General features: G+C 36.0%; 1 protein-coding gene across 4 annotated transcripts in view; it reads right to left on the bottom strand.

Annotated features, from left to right (window-relative positions):
- Positions 1-2,169: 2,169 nt before the first annotated feature.
- Positions 2,170-24,427, bottom strand: part of SNX16 (sorting nexin 16) — a 29,596-nt gene continuing 7,338 nt past the window's right edge. For 3 of the 4 annotated variants that reach the window (XM_030011587.2, XM_030011591.2, XM_030011589.2), the window contains exons 3-8: positions 22,303-22,389; positions 17,099-17,247; positions 11,309-11,378; positions 6,597-6,733; positions 4,287-4,403; positions 2,170-3,999 (exon numbers count right to left, since the gene is read on the bottom strand). In XM_030011587.2, coding sequence (XP_029867447.1) covers positions 3,894-3,999; positions 4,287-4,403; positions 6,597-6,733; positions 11,309-11,378; positions 17,099-17,247; positions 22,303-22,389 — 666 coding nt within the window. In that variant the 3' untranslated portion in view covers positions 2,170-3,893. The remainder of the gene's footprint in view (positions 4,000-4,286; positions 4,404-6,596; positions 6,734-11,308; positions 11,379-17,098; positions 17,248-22,302; positions 22,390-24,427) is intronic. The other variant, XM_030011592.2, reaches the window with a different exon arrangement.

The following is a 24,427-nucleotide window of genomic DNA, read 5'->3' as shown; positions in this document are numbered from 1 at the left end:
GCAAATGATTGAACCAAGTTTTACTTTCAAAGGGGAAAAATCCTCAAGTGTAAACTATGGAAAAGGCAATCCCCTCTTTCTCCTCTGCCTCTTCCACTTTCTCTCTCATCTTTTCTTTCAGTTAGGAGGTTAAGATCCTATGCATTAAAAATGTGATAAAGATAAAAAAATCAAAACGTAGAACAAAAAACTCCACCGGTCAGTACATTGACTGCTCACCCAGAATACAAACTGTTTAAGAGAGACATCTTTTGAAGACAGCTGCATTATCAGTACTCCAAGCTCAAACAAAGAAACATGGATGTGAAGATACAGTTCAGCTACCCTAGCATCCCTTAAACCAAGCCCTGTAGTTTATAGGAAAAGTACATATCTAGTTTTGAATGTTGGACATGTCTAGAAATCTGAATGTACTGATCTCTGGGACAAAGATTTGATTGAAATATAGAAAGGAATGACACAAAGACAGACCCCTAGACCCGGTGTTCCATAAAGGGAGTGTTTCCTACAGGATTCTTCCCTTCCTTGGTGATTCATGACCTTGGGCTATTTATTTATCTGACATTTCTTAAAAAACCTGATTGCAGCAGCAGCAGCAGCTTCAGAGCATAGCTCTTCAGAATTCCTCTCCCAGTGTGTATTACAGCCTGCTGTAGCATGGGAAAAAAAACCTCCACAAACAAAACCATATAAAACTTCCTATAGAAAGTTGCATTTGTCATCCGTTCTACTAGAAAAGCAAATTTCTGGCAGGATAACTGCTACTGCTTCATAGCTACATTTCAACGAAGGAATAGAAACCACAGAGAAAAATCAAACTAGTGGTCTAATGAGGTGCACAGAGCAAAACCAATTTGGGACAGATATACCACCTACAACAGGAGCTTTCCACATCCCTTTTCTCTGCAACTATGACCCCCCAGAGCAACAAAGAGATGCTTAACACAAAGAGGTGAGTACTGTAGCCTGCTGGAAAACACACGGCATAGGCTATTCTCTCCTGCAACCGTCAGGTGCAGTTTTGTGAATCTCCTCCCTTCCTTGAGCTTGGTTCAATGGGACTATTATAGTCACAGTAATCAATGGTTGTCACAGTGGGAAAGATATGAAGTGGGAGTTTTATGTGGACTCATTCTTGATTCAAGACTAGTCAGCATTTTAATTGATTTAGGAGTATACAAATCAAAAGCAGAGAAGTGGTGTGGGCAGACTGCAAGTGCTTTGTAGGATAAAAAGTCCTGCAGGATTACTAAATTTAAGATGTAGTATTAAAAAAAAAAAAAAAAAAAAGCAAACCCCCAGTAAGATTCAGCTGGGTATAATGTATTAAAAATCTAAAACTGAGGGAAAAAAACCCCACTGTAAATCAGTGGCTGAACTATTAAGACAATTACCTTTGGAGTGATTTAACTACGACAGAAAAGAACAAAGTGTTACTGGTTGCAATTCTTACAATTAGTTCACTCTGCTACAATTCCAGTTTGAATACTCCTCTGCTCATTGTGAAGAGCACAGAACTCCACTGTCAAATTCTCATGAATGAAATAATCGAAACTTGGCTTCTTTACTAAAATTGCAGCAGTGAGCGAAATGAGAAGGAAATGGGTGGAAAACAGATGAATTGCCAGAATGGAAGCAAGAACACCAGAAACAGTTAAATATAGGACAGACTTGGAAACCACCTCAGTTAGGATGTTCAAGGCCACCATGGGTTGTACTCAAATTCTGCATGTCCCTTAGGGGGGCAACCATTCATTAAACCAAGAACATAGGCCAAGTGATACTACATGGCTGCTGAACAAATCCACATCTTTCAGCTCAGTTTAATTAAAAATCAAGGTCCCCCTAAACAAAAATGTCTATTCATGTGATACTAAATATTTTGATCAGCAATATATCTTATAAACCTTAAAGACAGAGCACAAAAAAATTCCATTCCTTTGCCCTCTCACGACTAAATTGTAAATTATATTAATGCTTTCTTTAGTGACTAGATTTGCAGATTTACCTAAAGTACTTTAGAAATTCCTAGCATGTATGACCCAAGCACGTTTTCAAGATTTTTAAAACATTTATGGTCGCAAACCTAATACTATTTCAATATACACAGTTCAACCTTCTTTTCAAATATACAAGTGATATCTGACAAAAGATTACATGAATTTTCAATAAGGTGTCAAAACTTTATTGAGTTCACTCAACATCTATGAGGATTCATGTAGAATATAAAAAAAAAATCAGTTCCTTTTTTTATTTTAATCTTCAGCAGAAGTACAGTAAGTTTTCTGGTCTCTCATTACAGAATTCTCATTCATTTTCATGCACACATTTTTTGGTACAAACAGAACTCAGACCAAAAGCTGAGTAACTGTAGGAAATCACTGAGGTAAGAAATGTCTCTTTCTAATAGTATTTTTATCCTTTTACTAGACAAGGCATTGAACATTTTTTCTACAACGGAGAAGAGAAGACAGGTGTTTTGTCCATAGTTTTATTTCACCAGGAAGGTTTATACAGTTCTGCATAAAGGTCATTGTATGCACAGCCTGAAGTACAAAGCTCCCTTTGAAAACTCCAGCACAAAGACACTGCATATTGACAACATTAAACAACGATGTGGGTGGTATACGGCGAAAAAAAGATTTAAAACAAAACAGCATTCTTCCTATTGGAAAAGCAGAATAAAACAAGGCACTTCCAGTAAATAAGTGAAGAACAGAAACAAGCTGCATCAAAGATTCCACAGAGCTGACACAGAGCACTGTAGCAAAATTCTGCAGTAATGAACAAGTAAAATACAAAAAGGCACTACATAATCATCTCCCTGCAACTCCCCTTTCTCAACCAATTAGCCAACTGAACTTGGCACAATGGAGTCGTAATTATAAAGTGCATCTCCTGTCGTAATACATTTTGAAAAATAGGCTATAGAACATATGTAGCAATATCCCCATGTATACAATATATTGAAACAAAAATACATTGCAACTAGATTCAATCTAGTTATGAACTGTGCAGGAAAAATATGGCTTTACAAGTCTTACAATTATGTCCATATAATCTGGAATATTTCTGAACAAACATGAATGTATTAGCAAGATGGTAAGAGGTAGTGTTCCAAGTAAAAGGCAAACTCACCAATTTTTATTGTTACATGGGTATATAGCAAAGGTATCCCAGATTTTAAAAGCAGCATTACCGAACAAAAAGTATTACAGCATGCTATCTTGGGATGAAAATACACAGTGTTTTGGGGGTCTCATATTAGTTCCTTCAGCAAAAATGACCATTTTTTTTTTTAAAATGTCCAACTACAATCCCATTGCGTAAGTACTTTTCTCTTGGTACTGTAAGTTTTCCTATTGCATTGCATTAAAATTTCCAGAGGAATATTCTTCAGCTTTATAATTTAAAAACAACACATTCTACACTCTCAGGAAATGTAAGATGAGTCCATTTTTACTTCAACAAGCATTAACTTATGGCTATAAGAATATGAAAACACAAATACCAAACAGATGAACACTTCAAATGTGTCACATCAGTGGCAACATATGACATGCTAGTTAAATGTGTTTGGTGATTTAATGTGAAGCTTTCGTCACTCTGCTAGGAAAGTCAGCCAAATTGTGTATGTACACTATCTAAACTTCAGCTGATTTTAGCCCTTATTAAACTTTAATATATTAAATATATAAAGGCTAGATAAAAACTGAAATCAAAGCAGCACTGGGTATATTTCTTACGTTAATAATTTGTAAAGGATTTATGTAAACATTCAATATGTGCATTCTTGCTCCTTGCTGTAAATTCTTCACAGCTACTCTATGCCCCTACCCACAGAGTATGTCCCAAACATGAACCTTTCCCAGGTAATAGCAGCTGCTACCGATCTATTCTTCATCAGCTGTATACGCTACTTCAGCGACTTCAATTTCTGGTACAGAATTTTCAGCCAAAGAGCCACTCCAGCATGCCTCATGGTTCTCTTTATCTGAGCTGCAACAACGGATCAATAAGCTTTGTCAAATGGAAACTAATATGATTCTCCATAGTCATTTTATGCCAGCAATCCACAAAACATTTACAAAGCTTGTCCAACTTACCACTTATTCCACATCTAAAATTATCTATCCTGAGGGCCTTTATGAAACATGGGATAGCTACAGAGAGGTGCAATAAAATGCTGAATTCCTCAGCTGTTCTGAATTTATGTAAGACCAAACATTTAAAAACATACTTAAAAAAAGCCTTAAATATGTTTTAAGTAAAATAATAGTATTTACCAGCTGTCCTCACCCAGCGTACCCTGGTCTGCTTCTACTGCAGAAGACTCCACCTCACCACTGCACTCACTTTCTTCTCCTGACATTTGACGAGTCATTTTTCCTAAAGATAAATCCCTACAACAAATAAGAACAGAGTACCACCAATCCACACAGCAAACATTCATCACTGAAGAGCTGTTTGTTTCATTTTAAACTTTGCAGTTTCTGGGAACCTATCAATCTCACTCCTACATGCCCCATTTCTTTTATTACTACAGAGATGCAGGGCTTGCACTGGATAGCTATTCAAACAGTTTATTTGCTCCAGCTGCTTATTCCTAAACTAATTCAATCCTCTGGTTACATCACAATTTAGTAGTTTTACAAACTTCAAGTCCCAGAGGACTGATTATTACTTCAGGTGAGAAATTACAAGCAGATGATCTAAGCCACACACATCTTGCCTAAAAGGCACAAGGATTATAACCAAAACATAGTCAGAAGACAGGCAGGATGATAAATACATTTCTTCAACACTTTCCCAAGTTTCTCATTGTAACTTTAGGGTCACATATTACATTTCAGAGCAATACATCTTCCCATTAATGATAAAGAGACAGGTAGTAATTTTTTCTTAACAGCAACACGAGCTGGCAGTCCGACTAGCCTGGCTACAAATGGGAATATGGTCATGTCAAATTATCAAAAAAACTTGTTTCCTAAGTATTGCTCCGTGTGGAAAACATCTATCAATTTAGTGTTGAAAGCTGGCACTTGAATTGGAAAGAAAAGCTTGTGAACAATTTTGTGTTGAAAGTGATACTACTATTATTTCACCCTCTTTTTATATTACTTTAACTACTATTGTTTCTATAGTTTTATTTTAATGCACACATTTTAAGTAATACCTCAGCAGTATTCTCTAACATGTTTATTGGCCTATGTTTGGGCCAAATCCAGCATGACATGTAAAGGCCTACAAGTCTGATGCCTTGTCCAATTGTCCCCTCCTACCTCACATACATTTTAGGTACCTGGCCTTTCAAGCGTAAAGGCAGAAGATGCTGAATTCTTGTTGGGCCATCAGATCAAAATTCCACTTCAACAAGGCCAAAGACAGACCCCATTTCTTTTGGGTTCAATTCCCATCAGACATGCTGAATTTCTTAAACAAGGTCATGGGTTTACCTGCTAACTTTTACAACTAAAAATCACAGGAGTTATTTTCCATTAATACTTCAGATACTACTTGGCCGACTTTCAATAATTTTAAACATCTGGGAAACTGGCAGGGCATTTGTGTGTTAAAAAAAATAATGTCTTCAGGGAAAGCACTAAAAAATAAAATCCATTTTTGCTACTCATGCCTTCTTGTTTTATTTTTAGTCACACAGAATTTCCTATCATGATGTTTTAGCCAAATACGAGTTATTTAATTTTTATTGGCTATTTCACTGTTTAAGCTAGCAGTAGTCAGAACTTCCTCGTCAAACAGGGAAAACATCTTTCAAATGTAATTACTTGCCTTCAGGAGTACGTGACAAACTGAATATGGTATTCAGATCAGAATTTTCAATAAGCCACAACAATTCCATTTAAATCCTTTTCCAAATGTAGTTCACTTAAACCTTATATCCAAAGATGTGATTTGTTAGTTAACCTGGATTTGCTAGACTCAACAACCCAAGGAGTATTAAAATAACTTCTAAAGGGACCATGGGAATTTACTCCTTTGCTAAGGAAACCCCACAATGACTGATTCAGCAGGTCTATCAGGACACTGAATAGCCCAACTTCAAATCTGCTGGGCCTGCTACAAAGTTTAGCAGACAGGCGCCATAAAGTTTGTAATAAAACTCCACCATTTTTTTCCTTAGATTTAAATGGACGATCTGTGGCATCATCCTAGGCAATTCAGAACAAAATTAAAGACATTTATACAGACATATAATCACTTGATCACTATGGTCTGTCAAAGCTTTGAGTACAGGTGGAAGTTTTTCCACTGCTCTCATCTCTAGCAGGGCATTTCACATATCCAACATTTCAAAAGCAGAAGAGAATCTTTGCCTTATCTTTACAGGACTTAAAGGATTATGAAATGTAATTGCAGTTACTTTAGAGGGAAGAGATGGGACAACACTTTCTCAGTCATTTGTACTAAACAGCAGCTTGTTAGCCAGCATATGAGAAAGAGCCCACTGAAAAAATTGCTTTATGTGTGGTTATGAGGGGCAAAGTGTTTCCACGAGTACATTTAAAGCTGGTGCCTGTGAGAAAATGCCTTCATGAAAAGAAACTCCTAAACCCCATAAAATTTCTACATACCTAATTCTTCTTTCAATAGCATCTATATGAAGTTGCTTTTCACTTAACAATTTCTTCAGCGATTCAACCTCCCTTTGTTTTTCAAGCAGTTCTTTTTGTAGACGGTAATTTGTTTCCTCCAGAGTTTCACAGAAAGCCTAAGAGACAAATTTAAGAACATCTTCCCTTTAACTTCAGTGGACTGACTTTATTGATTTTTCTTTTAGAAATATCAAACTGTAACAGAATTGCAGCTGCTTTTCTTTATATTGATTACCATAGAGCTACAAAAACTTAAAAAACCCAAGAGTTCTGTCCTTAATAAAACAATGCTGCTTTGCTTTGAAGAATGAATTTATTATGCTAAACTGCAATGCAAATACTTTTATCGCATCATTTGTTTGTCTCACAGGAGATTTCAGAAAGAGGTTTCTTTCCTTTGACGCAGTCCCTAATTTTGAACCTTTTTGCCTATATGGGACATCAGCTGAGCTCCCTACTCCCCTTTCCCCCCATATAAGATTTGCTTTCACATGACTTGGAAGTCAGTTTCAAAGTACCTAATTATTCCCAAGATGCTGGGAATATTTGGCTAAACTGCATGTTCTTCCCTTACCCAGGATAAAGACAAAGTTGTACAGTTCTGTACCAAATAGCTGTTACAAATATGACAATTGTGAGAGTTGGAAGACCAATACAAGAACATTTTGAAAAAGTTTAATGAAATGCTAAGAACACTAACAACAACCATGATAACTCTGCTGAGCATGACATGTATATATAGTCCATCCTGATGAATTTGACAGCAAGCAATCTCATCAAACCTTAATGTGAAGAGCCAACGTATAATGCAGTATCTGCTGAATGCAGGAAGTGACAGAAGCATTGGCACAGAGCCTGTTGATCTATTACTGGAAAGAGCAAATCTACCAACAGTAATATGCAATTCTGATTTAATAATTTACATGTTCTCACTAAATAAGAAACCCATGTAGGAGGCTTTCTTGGCTTAACATTACATGCACCTAACCACTATTTCATGGAATCCTCTGAATATAAACATTTTATATGAGCTCAGTTAAGAACAATGCTGTTGAAACACTGTTTTCCTAAAGTTTTAAAATGGGCTACAAACACCAAGATACTGTTCTTTGCTTTAATTGAAGCAGACTTATCAAGTTCTTTAAAATGTTGAGTCTTCCTGTAATTATACAATTCAAACAAATGCAATGTTTTTCAATCCAATAACCATTTGATTTTTTTTTTTGCAATGAGTTTTAATTTATTTTATTGTCTCAGATAGCAAATTTATCTTGTTTGACAGGCATTGAAGACCAATCATCAGTTAAGCCACAGCTTTATTCACATCTACTAGAGCCGAGAACACGTGGCATGCAATTCATTCTTCACACAGCATTTTTAGTGATTGCTTTAGCAATCACTCCAGTTAAGCAGTCATCCTGTTTCATCCAAGCCAATTAAGTTAATTCTAGTGTATTCAGTAAAACTGTTCAGGGTTGCTGGTGGCCTAGCTGAAAATTGGCCATTATTTCCTTAAGAATATAACCAAGTTATATGATGTCTACCTTTAGATTTATGCACATGCAAATTTCCCTATTCACAGAATAACTAAAAGTACTCCACATGTTGTGAACTGTTTCATTGTTCTAGATGAGATCTGAAAAAAAAAACATTTGAAAAACTCATCTCTGGCTGCAATCTGTGTATCAGCTGCCCAAGGAAAGGGAGTGACTCTTCACAACTGAGTAAGAAAACATCAACATATTCTGAAGGATGCCATAATAGCAGAAAGGTGAACCAAAGCTGAGAAAGACCTATCGGGGAACTGTGTGTAATGAGACATCTTGCTCCTTGAAAACCTGGAGTCTGGTACAGTTCTAACACCCAGGTGGGACCAATTTTCCCTGTAAGTTCTGAAGGCGCAACAGAACTAGGCCAGCTGCAAGAGAGCTTGTTTCCTTCTTCAGTGGATCATGAAACACTGATGGCTAGGAAAGGACCTGTGGAAACAATTACCAAGGATAGGACAACATAAAGATTGCTTTAGTGAGTATGTTGCCTACATTTCTGTGATTAAGTTTCTGTAAGGCCTAAACAATTTCTAATGGGGGAGGTACCTGTACCCCTCCCAGAAAAGATAAATATGTTTTGGTAAGTCCTTACTGAACTGGAATAATAGAATGGACATAAAACAAATAGAGGACATCCGTATTTTCCATTATTAGGAAAACAGTAATAGAAGAATTTTTTTTTTTTTTTTTTGCAATGCTTTGTATCACAACAGTAACAGCAGAAAGGTGAAACAGAAGTGATTTTTGAGATACCTTTAAAAATGAACTCCAGGAATAAGTATGTGAACCACAGTGCTTGCCCTGTAGTTGGGCATAGTTAACAACAGCAAGGGATGGATATAGTTGCTCTCTGATATGTAGGAGTTCAGGATCCTAACAGGCAGGAGCAGGGCAAAAAGCAGGACCACAACTACGGATTTCGGGTGGGCAGACTTCAAGCTCTTCAGACATCTCCTTGGAAGAAAGACTCCATGGGAAACCACTCTGGAGGGAAGAGCAGACCAGAAGAGCTAGTTGATATTCAAGGGTCACCACCTCCAAGCTCAAGAAAGGTCCATCTCAATAAGAAGGAAATCAAGCAAAGGTTGCAGGAGGCCCATATGGATAAGCAAGGAACTCCTAACTCAACTCAAACAAAGTTTACAAGCACTGGAAGCATGGAGAAGTGACCCAGGAGGAATATAGGGCTGCTGTCTCATCTTGCAGGGACAGGGTTAAGAAAGTGAAGGACAACCTGGAGCCAAATCTGGCAAGGCCATGCGAATGGAAATAAGAAAGAATTCTACACGTACATAATCAGCAAAAGGGAGACTAGGGAAACCATGGACTTACTGCTGAATGGAGTGGGAGAACTTGTGACAAATCACACTGGAAATGTTAAGGTACTTGATGCCATCTTTGCTTGTCTTGTCTGGTAAGACCAGCCTCAGGAATCCCAGACTTCAACAACCAGAGGAAAAGACAAGGAAGGGCACGACAGACTTACACTCAGTGGAAGAGGATCAGGTCAGGGAGCACTTAAACTGGACATATATAAGTCCACGGGGCCTGACAGGTTGCACCCATGAGTGCTGAGGGAGCTGGCTGATCTCCAGCTTGTTGTCCATCAGGACCCCATGGCTCATGATTCAAAGATCATAATCAAAGGTAATTAAAGGACTTGAGCATCTTTCATGCAATAAGAGGATGAGCGAGCTGTGACTCTTCAGTCCAAGAAGGGAAGGCTTAGGGTGATCTTATCAATGGGTATAAATACCTGATGGGAGGGAACAAAGAAGGAGCCAGACTCTTCTCAGTGGTACTCACTGACAGGACAAGAGACAATGGGCACAAATTAAAAACCAGGAAATTCAATCTGAACACATGAAAACACTTTTTTTTTTTTTAACTGTGGTGGTGATCAAACACTGGAGCAGGTTGCACCGAGAGACTGTGAAGTCTCCTCTGTAGATTATTCAAAACTTGGCTGGACATTGTCCTGGGCAATCTGCAGTAGCTGACCCTGCTTGAGCAGCAAGGTTGGACTAGATGATCTCAAGAGGTCCCTTCCAACCTCAACCATTCTGTAATAAAGAGAAGTATCCCTTGGAGACCAAAATTTTATGACAACTGTGCCTGACCAACTTCACAGAAATGGTTAACAGCCAAAACTACAGCAGCATAGCTATTTTAATAGTTTGCCTAAAATCCTATGGTGAAAGAATAACCCTGAGACTTCACCATGGCATGAACGATCAAAATCTCTACGAAGGCAGCACTAAATTTCTTAATTCATTATCTGAACAAATAATTCCTGCATTTTTTATTACTTTTCATCAACTTAAATAGCTATGATGAAAAGTGATTGTACAGAAATCAAATATGAGCTCATAACACAAAAAACATACCAAATCCTTTAATGCACATAGTAATGTAACAAGAGCCAAGGCACTCCCACTTGCACACAAAACAAACTGGCAAATACAAATTTAGTTGAAGAAGCATCGCTTACCATTTATAATTTCTACAGCATTAATAATGTATGTGCAATTCCAAAACACATTGTTATTCTATAAAGCAAGAAAACTAAGACAACCTGTTCTAGACAGACTTGGTATATAGGTCTGCATGCCAGTGAAACATACTTCTAATAAAATAGGCTGCAGCATACAGTATTACTTGTTCAATGTGCTCATATGCACATTGAAAGGCTGCTGTTTTACAACACTACTTGACAGTACTCAGTTATCTGCAAGAACAGTATTTTTTGTGGTCAGAATTAATCCTTTCATTACATTTCATAGGAAGAACATTTTACTGCAAGACCTGAAGTCTCAGGTGTACGCATTGTGACAGCGTGTTGAATGTAAACCTACAAAAACTCTCCTTATATTCAGCAGTTGCCTTAAAACCAAATTTCATCCACTGGTCATTAAAGGCAAAAAAGAATAGATTATACCTTGGGACAGGGATCAAATACAGCAGTCAAAGATTACCAGTGATCAGACTGTGTCAGTTTTAGAAATACAGCCATTTGCAATTCTTTGTGAAAGAACAGAAATAAAAATGTTTCATTCCATACTGTTTCAGCAGATTTTACAATATCCTAACAACCACTACTTCCTTTTGCATTCTCTTTTTATCATACTACATAGCACTTACCCTGCTTTCTTCTAGACTGTCAAAAGGACCTGGAGGATCATCCAGACAAAGAAATTCCCTCACTGCAAGGCTTTACCAAATAAAAGAGAATGAATTACTTGGTGTACAAAAAGCAACAATACTTAAATATGATGATACAAAGGCAGTATTTCTTCAAGGGACACAAACATCCATCCTCAAATTTACTCTGAAGTATTCAAAATAACATTAACAAACTATTAAGTCTTAGTTGTACGTGCAAACCAGGGACAGTATTTAAAATGTGACTTAAGAAGTTGCACAAGTACAGTTAAGAGTTTTCAAACAGAGAGTAAGTCAGTTTAGAACATGATTTTTCAAATTTGTTGCTACATGACAACTGGAAACCAAGTTTACCCTTTTGGTATTGAAAAGGTTTGAAAAATTCTCCTGGTGAAAAATAAATATTAAAAGATGGATGAAGAAGTATGCTGCTAAAATCCATACACAGAATCCTTCAGTGAAACTACGCATGGGTACTGAAACACCCTTACGTGTCTCCATTTTGCTAAGATCATAATCCACTGACATATACGCAGTATATATATATACTTTATATATATATACACACACACACAAAGTATATAATTTTATATCTATATATAAAAAGAATAGTAAGTTATAAAAGAATAAGCAGTGACAAGGTTAATGTGCCATGGACATACTACATAGCACCTCTAAACACACATTTTGATCTAATGCACTCAACTTAATTGTGTAAAACTCTGTAACAGTTGTCATCTCCCTCTATGCATTGTTTTGCAAAGCCCAGAAGAAAGAAGTATGTGCAATCCTGTGGTTTACTATAGAGTATTTTGAGCATCTTGCTCATTCTATCTTCCAAGTTTAGATTACTTCTCACAGAACTCTTCAACATCTCCAAATATGTCCCTTCACCCACCTTTCCTGCTCGGTTGTATTCAATCGTCTATAAGTAACTTCCAATCAGAATACTGTATTCACAATTAATTAGCAAGTAGTAACTTAGCAATTCCGTGCTTGCACTCACTACTACAAATCTATAAATCATCTCCCACTGCAATGAATGCACAAAAGTGGAAGATGTGAATCCAAACTAATTCCACATCTCTTCCTCCCACCTAAGTCCTGTGGGAAGGTGAGGGCAAAAGTAAGTAGTTTTCTACCTTCCACTCATTCTCTGCATTTGAGGCAGACGCAAAGTACAAACACAAGAAAGGAAACTTCTTTTACCCAGCTACTAATCTAAACAGCTTCAGGTTTAGCAAGCAACATGGGGAAAGAAGTTTTTTCAGCAAACACTACTCATAGATTATGCCATCACTTTTAGTTTTAGAAAGGCTCTGAAGAATATTTATGTAAAACACACTGAACCTTTATTTTGTTGCTGGATTTTTGTAAGCCTGTTTTCGAGTGCTGATTGCACATGTGAAGATACAGGTGGGTATTTTTGGCCAGTGGTTGTTAAGAATTCTTGTCTTCGTACCCACTTTCACCTCATCAGCCTTTACACCTACGTGAAAAAAATTTCTCCTATAATCATGATAATTCCTTTTCCTACTGAATCTATGTGACAAATGTGATAAAACCTTCCTTTTTCAAGCCCTCTCCGCTGGTTTACATTCATCAATCCACGATCTGTGCAAGCCATAGCCTAAACCCGTACTATTAAAACAGCTTCTCCCACGTACTCAAATAAATAATAAACAATTTCCGCTACTTAAACCAAGACTACCACTCCAATTAGCACAAAAAATGATAGATAAGAAGTCATTACTTAAATTATTAGAAAACATAACCTCAAACCAAATGAAAAGTTATTCAGGCGTATAAAGTACATTTTCAAGGAGAAGAGCAGGGTTGTTTTTTTTTCCTCTCCAAATAGTTTAATCTGTTTGAAGTGACACTTTCCCAACATGAAGCTCAAGTCCATTTTTTAATGGTTGAATTGTTCTTTTCATAAAGATGAAAGTTAGGCATATGTGAGTTCTTCAGCACAATGCAGAAGAATTCATTACGTGGGAACACTTCTGTTCACCATTTTTCTTTCAGTATCTTCATCTTTATTCACATAGCTCAGTTCAAACATATTTTAAAAGTATTTATTTTCTAAATTTTGCTAGTAAATTTATTATGTTATTGAAGGGTAACATTAAAATGGCATAACATGCAGTAATGCTTGTGAGTGAAAAAGGAAATACTCAGAAAAATAAACATGTAAAAGTATCCAATCTACACATATCTGCTTACATCAGGTCAAACCCATTTTTCTTCTCCCTACAGCTGCTGGCAGAAAACTGTGTCTTTTTCTATAGTTTTCAAAACTTCTTGAAATAGAAACCTTTATATTCATTATTTTACATAAGGAAGGCAAGAAACTTAAAGCCACAGGTCACCAAAACCATTGTTTCTTTAACTAAAATATGCACCTGATGGCATAAACATTCATTTGCAGCCTGGCTTTACTCTGAGAGTCTGCTTTGACCCTGCTCTCCCCTCCATGTGTTACACATCTTCCTTTCATCTAACAAATAGGAGAAAATTCTGCCTTAAAAGTATCATAGAAATCTTCTACATCATGCAACAGATTGCTGTACGTGGCTTCTTTCTTTGCTCCTATGCTAGCTGACATCCTTCTCAAGAGAGGCAGCAATGCCAGTGTACACCAGCACTAAGAAGGGCAGCAAGGGGCAGTGTGGCACATGGGACCCCTGACAAGACTCAACAGCTGACTGAGTTCCTCCCTTTCAAGCTGCTGCTTATACAGGGTGGAGGCAGAGGAGAGCTGTGTCATCTACATAAAGCCAGATGACACTTCTGTTTAGCAGGTTACAACTTCTTTCTCCCGCTTCATGGGTTGTATGAAATTTTCCTGAACACATTAAACTCTACAGGTGGATTTCAATTTGATCTTTCACTGAATCTTCAATACAAGGCAAAATATGAGAAGAAATCCATAAACCACAGACTCTAATTAGTCACCTGCATACCGTCCTATATTTTATCTTTAAACTACTTTGTGAATCTAGTTTTATTAAAAAACAGGTATACCAAATGAGGTCTCCTGTCCCTGAAGGGCAAATTTCCCACTGCCAGTGTGTCTCAATGATAATATAGTGCATAACGAGAAATGAAAGAGACCTCTCTGGAAACAGAAAAGGCTCAGTTGGTTTTGGTGTGACCCAAGCAGTTTGACTTCCTTGCAAAACTGTAGAAGTGGTGAGCTTTTAAGGAGGAAACAGGGTCAGATGCTCACCACTGCTCATGTAAGGTGCAAATATTAATTTCCATTAATACAAACTTTTATTCTCTGATAAGTGGGTAAAAAAAAAAAAAGTCAGATCAAATCTCCCAGTTTTAATCACTTCTTGAGGAATCCAGGCCTTCCACAGATCCAAACATTAGAACATAAGCCATACCACTAAGCTATAAAGTTTATTAAAATCTTAATCTTCACACAGAACCTTACACAAGATGAGTTTTCCTCAAAACCACATTTCAGTTAACTATCTGTTCATTAACCAAAATACAAACTGATTCCACAAATATTTAAATTCCCTTTTTTATCTGATGAGTGATGAAGTCTAAAAGTTATGTTTTGGGGTTTTTTGCCTTAAATTATGACAAACACTATTTTGTCCAATATGGACCATTAACAAGATATAAACAAGCTTGCTGAAATGCCAAACTAGGTGGAACAACATGAGGCATAAAGCCTTCTGGTCTATTCAAGCAGACTAGAAGTCCATCCAGCTCACTAGTCTGTCTCCAGCAGCATAACATAAGTGACATTTAGGGAACAATTCTTTTTTTTTTTGGCACACCTATTATTGTGTCAATAATCAGGAAGTTCTTAAACTGCTCAGCCACATATTTTACCCATATAATCATGTTTAATAGCCACTGACAGAGAAACTCACAGGTTGATCCCAATTTCTTTTTGAAACCATTTAAGCTTTCTGTCTCTGACATCTCACAACAAAGCTTCGCAACTCAGTGTGACGTAAAGACATGACTATGAATCATCAAAAATATTAACATTCTTTACTCACCTTCTTCCCTATCCCCTTGATGATTTCATACACCCTGTTTAGCCAGCCTTTTCCCAAGATGACAGACTAAAACAAACAGAACTCTTCTTGCAGGGAAGTTTGTCATTTCATCTGGTTTCACTTGCCTTCTTTGTACTTGAGCAGACCCTCCTTTGAAATTGAATGCTGTGTTTTAGCACTGGACTATGTGGAAGTGCAATTCAGATTCCCACAGCAATAACATATATTTTTTTCCTTTCAAATTCCTCTTCAACAATTTTCATGCAACTTTTTGACTACTGCTGAATACTGAACTGATTCAGAAAACTGTATCAATACCAATAGTTATCTTCCAGGCTGTGAAAAACAATTGAGTTTATGATTCTGTATGTATGTACTCACTGTCGTTTTGCACTTCATGATGTGAAAATTTATGTTAGTCACTCAGTGCCTCGGGATTCTTCTACAATACTTCATGATCTCATTGTTCATTCCCTTTTCCAGGTAATTCCCAGATATTCTGAGCACCAGTGTCCATAACTGTGATCCAACATTCCATATATACTACCCCTAAATTTCCATCAATCCTTTTCCCCTTGCCTCTCAACCATTTTATACAAGCTCCCTCATAACTACTTGATAGATTTCCCTCTGCAAAAGACATTATTGCTTTTCCAAGTATTATTTTTATTTACCTGCTTACCACTTTAGTTTTTTTATTACAAGCAGTACCAGAAGTCAGACTTACTTACTAATCTCTAGTTTCTAGACTCAGCAGTCAAATGCCTTATAAAAAATGCGCCAAATGTAATAATAGCCATTCTAGTAAAAAGTAGATATGAGCATTATATGGTCTCACACCACAGCTCAGCAATTTTACATTTTAGTTCCTTTAAAATTCTTGAGGGAATGCTGTTTGCTCTCTAGAATTTCTTACTCTTCGTTTTTAATGAAGTTTCAGACAAAGACAATTCCTCAGACTCATTCCTCAAAGAACCTCTGCTACAGCAACCTCACAACTTTTTTATTTCTGGTGTTGGAAAAGGTTTTTAGAACCAACTGCTCTGTCTCTAGCAACTTGCTTACTGAAGTTCTCTTTTGGCCTATATTAAAATGATTTTACATTTCATTTGCCAGAGTTATGTTCTAGTCACCTCCCAGCTTTGGAAGAATCTTCCACTTCGTATGAAAAAAGGTATTGTTCAAAGACTTCAGCACTTTGTTGCTTAAACACATTATGTTTTTTAGACTCTTCTTAAGCCTTTTTTGATCTGTGGTTTACACTTACTTATGTACAGCATTCTATAAAGGTACTTCAATTACTACCATGTCATGTAAATTAAAAACCTTTAGTTTAATACACTTTTAAGAACTAATCATATAATAGTGTAGGTACTTTCCATTATGAAAGCCCAACATTTAATCTCAATATAAATTAACAATATATCAATTCTGCATTCAGCACACAAGTAATGTTTTAGGAGTAAACATGGGATTAGACTAACACTTTAAATATTACAGCTTTTAGTTAGTAGTTAAGCGTGTACAATTCAAAATACTCAATTCCCATTTTTGCTTAGGTTAAGATGGGATTAAATTAATAGGACACTAAATTCACATAATGAGCAAATGCACAACATGAACGTTAATGAAATTCCTTACTATGTTGCTCAAAGGTACACTGCTAGAGTCTAGGAACCTATATGAGGAATTTGGACACAAAACCACCATCCAAATCCACAGGCAAAGTTTAATCACGTACCAATTAGCAATGTCTTTGTGAGCTACTAGGTTCTGGAGGAATGCTTGTAGTCCCAACTGTCGATCTTCCAAGAAGTCAGGATTATAATTATCCTTGAACCAGCGCTTTGGTGGAAGGGCCAACCGAAAGCCCGGAAACATATCTTTTAGCTGAAATAGAAATCAAAGCCAAAGAAAACCATGAAAAAAAGAGTTTTGATGAAATACTGAATTTGACACAGGCACTGACTTTACTCAGAATTACAGGATCTTTCTGTCTTCTGTTAAGTTGAAGCACAAGGTAAGTCTCAACCAAAAGTATAATCTAAATTAAAGCATAAATTGTGGACACAGTTCTATCACTTGCTGTGTTGCCTTATGCAAATGACCTCTCAAATTTACCATATAAACATAGGAATGAAAAACTTTGCTTTGTTATTTAATGCCTCTGAGTCTGCTATTTAATGCCTTTGAGACAGTAAATGTAAGAAAATTGTATGTAAGTAAAAATTCTCAGATGAGCAAGCATTTCAGTGGTGTTTCTTCTGAAGTACTCAGGGATAAGTACTATATAAATAAAATATATAAAAGCCCATTACAGACCTACAACTCTGCAACTCATCTTTTTGGGGGGCTAGCAGAATGAATTACAGCACATGCATGAGATACTTCTAGTAAAGAGTAGCTCCTTGTACACTCAGAATATTAAAATTTCAATATGCATGGGTGTGGCTCAAACCCTAGTACTAACATGCAAAATTGTGTTTTTGAGTTACTTAAATAGTAATGGGGTATACTCAACATCCCAAATACCTAGAGTTTTTCTTTGAATTCAGAAATGAAATATGCAAGTGAATGGAAGCATAAAATTATATCACAATGGACCTGTACAAGAATGCAATTATTTCTCCAAGATGCAGGAAGATCAAAAAAACATTAACACCTTCATAAAAAAAACCCCAATTTTTAGATGCCTTTTCTTAGAAGAGATGCTTGACACAGAAAAACCTCAGAGGATTTACAGCCAACAAGAAAAAGAAAACAGGTTTTACAAAATCTAATGTTCCTCTAACTGCCACAAGAATTGTTTAATCTTTTTCTGAAGACAGGATCAAGCCAACTGCTGTCAGAGATGTACTCCATACACCTAATATATTCGTATGAATGTTCCAGTGACAGGTATTCCAGAATCTGCCTTGAAAACAGTTTAGCACTCAATGTTTACATAGCTGCAAGGTAATTCTTCAGTGGGTGTCTTGATCCTTGCACAGCAAAATTTAAGCCTTCTGACAATAAGCTTTATTTATTTAACTACTCTTTATGGACTCATGGAAAAAGCTAATGGATAGCTCCTTCAGCAGATTAAGTTTTAAAAAAGTTAAAACAGATACTGTATTTCAGCTAGAATCTCTCTATACAGTTTAAAGGAAGAACCACGTTAGTGGATCACCCTTGCTCATGTAAGTACCATTTCACAGCACAATGGTGCTTTTTTAACACCACAAGTATTGTATATTCAAATAGCCCACGATAACTGCTAGTTTCTTATTTATAGAATGGTTTATTGTCAAAGCTTTGCTCTTTATTTCTGCATTTAATTACTTAAGTATGTTTTCCTCTTCTCTTACTGAATTTCATCATGATATTAGACTCTTCTTGGTATTTTTATCTTCGGTCATCCAAAGTTCCTTCATCTCTTACCAAGTTATCATTAATACCATATATGTAAATATCATCTATGCTCCATAACCCCTCTTAAGTTCTATTCTCTGAAAAGAACTGAACCCAGAAAAGGTAACAAAATGAGTTCCTCTGTTAGTTGTAGAGAGGAGGCAGAGAACCACTGCTGGGAAAGCTTTTCAACCACAGAGATTTCTGCTTAATGGTAATTTCACTTGTATGGTTATGTAGATCATGTAATTTATTTCTAAGGAAAGAGTATGCCTACCCACAGATTACTCCTTTTGTGGATGAAGAGAGTATGAGAAAGCTAGCTGCTGTCAGCAGACTAATTTTCAACAGCACAGTCCTGAGGCATTCTTCCCCGAATACTCCTCAGACACAGCAGGAAAAACCGTGGGTCAGACAAGTTATGCTGGCTGTGATTGCTTGCTTGGACCTAGCATCTTTTCTAGACATCTCTCCCCTACATGACCACATGATAGATTATGCATGTCACATGAGGCACAGTCTCAGGGAGAAATGGTTAACTTCTTGGTTCTTAAGACTGGCCATTTCATTGTTCAACTTCTTTACCAGCATAGTAATAAACTTTACAAAGTTCTTTTCCCATATTTTTGGGGGACTGAAGAGTATTCTTCATGTACTTCTACAATCCACTAGGTGTTCTTAACAAACAAAGCCTATGCATCTAGCCAAATGTCTGTATTTTAGCCTTTGCTCCTAACCCCTCAAATTCTGTCATGTTTCAACATCCACTAAGATTAAAATTTTTTGTTAATATTACAGCAAAAAATAACATTTCAGTCTTTGCTGTATCGTTCACTATTCACTTTCCATACTTTGCTCTCAAGTAATGTATCTGTTATTTTACTGCCTCCTTCCCTTACTTCTGTCCCTAATGATTTATAGAACTTTACCTATTGCTCTTAACATCCTGTGACAGTCCATCTTGCATATCAGCACTTCTACCTTAGTCTTTAGAAGTCTGTGCTACTCTCCTTGTGCTGATCTCTATTTGTAATTTTTTTTTAAATTACTTTTGACTTTGAGATCATTATGTGGCTTCTTGTGTACCCATACTGACAATATTTCATCTTTCCTTCATATTGGACTACTTTGCCATCCTCTTCTATTTGTCTTCTTTCAGTAGGTACAGAGTTTTCATAACCTTTTCATTGCCTGGATAACCTTTTCAGTGCCAAGCTTTGACACTCAAAGAACTTGTTGCTCACACTTGAAATCTGTTCTTTTCAAGTCTTAACCTGCTGCTGCACTTACTCATTTCATTAATAAAAAGAGAGTTCATGTTTTGAGATCTTTTACTCCCATTCATTTCTATTTTATTAGCTGTTCCTTGCTAAAAATTTTTCAGAAACTAGTGGAAGTACAAAACACTTTCTAGGATCCCACAGCTATCTATTTTCTTTGAGAGATCAGGGCAATAAAGCATGCTATTACTAAGTTCACTTGCTGCTTCTATTAGTTAGCTGAGCTGCATTCATTCATCTAGTTCTGATTTTATCTACATGTCCCCATTGTGACACTGTTGCTATACTCACATTTTCTCCATTTTTAGCAACTGCCAAAATCCGACTCTCAGTTCAGTTTGGACTTGCAAGCAAGTATATGCCCAACACGTACAAAACATACTGCTCTTTTGTCTTTACCTGGTCTTCCTGAAAAGCCATTCCCTCTCTGTTAATACTTCAAACTGATTCACACAGTGATTGATTATTCAATTCAGTTGGCATTTAATGCCAAGTTTCTAATACCATTTCAGGGAATCAATAGTTTGCCACCAGCCTCAAGAAGGATAGAGAAAAGGATTTATAACATAGTATATTTCTCTTGTTTATATTGGATTTCTAGGAGACAGGGTATAGAAAATCCTGAAAGTATACATGCATGCAACTTCATGTCTATGTTTGCCATCAGAGAACAAGGAATGGCACGTGTTGCACCATGCCTTTTGAACCACTGATGCATGCATATAACCATTTACTCTTCATTTCATAAGACATTATGGTTTTTATAACACAGAAGTGCCAGCTTCAGAACTGAAACATATAATTCTGAAACTTCTACAGAATTACAGAATAGTAACATAATAAAAGTTCACATATATATACTGAAAGATGAAAAAGCTTCAGTCAGTGAACCAAGGGAAGAATAAAGTTCTTCCTTCTAAACAGAAATCCTAATACCTATAAAACGTGCTAAAAGCCAGACATTTTTGTCAAAGATTTAACTGCAAAGACTAAGACCTTCACTTGTAAAATCTAAGTATCTATTCTAAAATAAATACCTGTGGCATTTCAATTTTTCAAACTGCTGATAACCATACTGAAAGTCAATGCATGTAAGCCAGTTCTTGACCTGTATCTGACATAGCTGACCAAAATACAAACTGTTGTATGACTTGACTTCTGAAACTTGAGTTGAAAACCCCAGAACATCATCATCTCAAAAAAAGGCTTTTGCCAATACCAAGACAATCCTTAATTTAGGACAGACTGAATTAAAAGACAGAAATTTCTTCAGAAAGAAATCTCTAAACTAATTCACATTCAACAGTTTGTGGTAGTTTTAGACAGCACTGGTGTTTTAAAGGTAGCCTAAAAGATATCCAAATAGGTCAAGTCAAGTTCAAGTCCATATTCAAAATTTCAGAAGAATTAAGTTCTTAGTTGATTAGGCACATTGAACCAAGGAGAAGAAAAGGTATAAAAAAAATCCCCTACTATGGGTAAAAAAAGGTAGTGTTAAAAAGTTACAGGTTCGAACATGAAAGAACATAACAGCAGAAAATATGTTGAACTTGCAATGAAAGATTATTCTTAGGAACGGACAGCAGGACAAAGAAAAGTGTAATTCTGTTTTTCTAGTTTTATGCTTCTATAGAAATAATGCTAAATGGGATAGCCAAATGCTATTTACCAATTACAAAAACTTGTGCTTTTTAGACAAACATTTTTTGCTTTCAAATGTTCTAAAAACATTAAGTTGCTGACCCAGAACTCCTATTTACCTGGCATCTGTGTCTTCAGCTTTAAAGATCTGATATTTCACAGTTAGCTTCAAAGACACTGAAAACAACTGAAGACTGACCAACATACAAAGAACTTCCAATGTTCATGAAACTTCAGTTTTATCATGAAAAAAGAGTTTGTTGCACTGGAAAGGACTGAATAATTACTGGATCATTCATGCAAGGGAATACAGGCCCCCAGTTCTATTTCCTTGCAGGGGATACAACTGTTAAAGAGTTAATTTCCTTTATCTAGGAGTAAATATAAAGTATGAAGCACACTAACAGCTTCAAATGAAGAAATAACTACAGCTAAGGTAAAGAAAGTATTTCATGTATCTTTGAAAAAATAAGGAGGAATCATATGTTTTTAATTCATTAACCTAGCATGTGTTTTATATGCAGTAAAAAAAGCAAGAAAAGAAAAGTCACAAAAACGTGAGACACAAAGAAAATGAAATGTGAAAGAAGAGTGAGGCAAGTTAGCTGAGAATTTACCAGTGTATAATTCTCACCTTGTCATTAAGCCTGGAGAAGTCGGTGTACCGTCTGAAAACCACCCAACTTTCCTCTGGACTTCTTTTTACCAGTATTTTGTATACCTGTGTGGAAAAACAGGAATATCAGAAAAATGTGCACAACTTCACATTGCACTGGCTGGAAGGCTGAAATTATCCCTTATTTCTTAATGAAACAAAAGTTGTGGATAAAAAGAAAATCCTTAATTGGATTTTTTTTTTACAAAACCTTAATTATCGGTACAAATAGTATAAATTAATTTCAGATTTTAAGGAAGGAGTTTCTATAATTCCTACATACATTTAACTATTTTCTGTCTGTAAGAAAGGGTTTGTGAAACTGCATCCAGATTTCTTCCCCAGGAAAAAACAAGTCTCAGCTATCAAAGAGGTAAGTGAAGTATGTTTTAGTGATCTACTTTAACCTTTGCTGAATTAATAGTTTTACTCATTAATCCTTGAGGCCAATCTGTTTTTAAGATAACTGTAATAATCAGGTACTGAGTGTTATATTGTTTTAAAATGTCTCGTCTGACTTGCTTCAAAAGGAAAAGTGATGCAGGATAAAAATAACATCCTCCTTTGGTTCCATTTGTCTTGAACATTAGGTTTTGTCTTTCCAGGCAAAATATTACCACTTCCCTAGATAACTGCATCAGAACAATTATACTAGCACTGTAAAACCGAAATAAGGGATCCTTTGAATCACATTTAGCAAGACAACAGCACAGCAGTACCATTCTCCTATTTAAAAGCAAATGGATAAATAAATAAAACAGTAATAAGTAAAAAAAAAAAAAAAACCCAAACAATTACCTTTTAGGAGGACTGATACTCAAATGCCTGAACACAATGAATCTAACAACACACAACTTCAACTAGAAAATATTAAACAGTGTCTAGGAAAGAAATGTTCTCGTATCACAACCTTATTGTCTCCAACGTAAGGAAAAAGAGGCTCTGCAATTGTACTGGGTTAGCTTTCCCAGTCTAAGTGTTCTCTAGTTAAAAAAAATACAAGGAAGAAAAAGGTATTTTTGGAATCATAATGATAAACAATCCCTTATAGGCATTTAACCAAATTCTATTTAAAACATTTTCTAATCTGTTACATAGTAAAATCTTTTCTAGTATTTCACATTTTTACAGCAGGTTGTCTTAGCTGATAAATATATTTTTCTTGTTGCAGTCCCAGCATGTGATAACCCCAGTGCTAGCCAAGTTCTGTACACACGTGAGACTTTTAGCATTTTTGTATTCTATAAATATATAAGTTGCAGACAGTTACACAAACTACAGATAACTACAGTGCAAATTAAAAGCAATTTTTCAGCAAGTACTTCTCTTATCTACTTTTTAAACACAGAATTCCACTTTCAAGCATCATCATCTGTGGAAGTCATGCACTGTGATAAGGCAGTATTTCAGTTACTAACAAAATGCTATTAGCTTTTAAAATTCAAGCTGCAAGACATGCCTGTGAAGCCAGCATTAAAATGTAATTCTGTCTTGCATTTTCTATATAAGTTTGTCCAAATGTTTTAGCTTTCTTGTCATACCAAAAGTAGAAACAGTTTTATGTTATGAAAATTTCATAAAGCACAACTGCTATATAAGATTGTGAAGACTCTTTGCTAGCACACAGTGTAACATAGAACAACAAGCTTTTGAATATGCTTGTGGATTTACTTGCTAATCAGTATTCTATTCTCTTATTCTACTAAAAGTTTGGCAAAGGCATTGCTTACAAATGCACACATGAAAAAAATTCAGTTAGTCTGACCCTCACTTTGAATGGTTTCCAAGTAAATACTAGACAACATAAAAGAAAGTCTTCACAAATTATGGTCAACTTAACTGTAATAAGGAGCACAATCAGCTCATGATTACTGGCCAAAAGAAATATGGTCAACCTGAAACAAACATTTTTGGTTTTCTTGCCAAAGTTGAAAAAAGGTGGTGGGGGTTTTTTTGTTTGTTTGTTTAAGATTTGTAATTAATAAACAAGAAAAACTAGAGTATTAAAAAACCAACTGTCTATTCCTTCACACAAGGTCTTGGGAAAAAACTACAAACAAATTCAACAAATTCATGTAATTTCAGTCAATCCTGAATGGCCTTA

The sequence above is a fragment of the Aquila chrysaetos genome, chromosome 4, assembly GCF_900496995.4.
Source record: "Aquila chrysaetos chrysaetos chromosome 4, bAquChr1.4, whole genome shotgun sequence".
Lineage (NCBI taxonomy): Eukaryota > Metazoa > Chordata > Aves > Accipitriformes > Accipitridae > Aquila > Aquila chrysaetos.
This window is presented reverse-complemented; position numbering and strand designations above follow the sequence as displayed.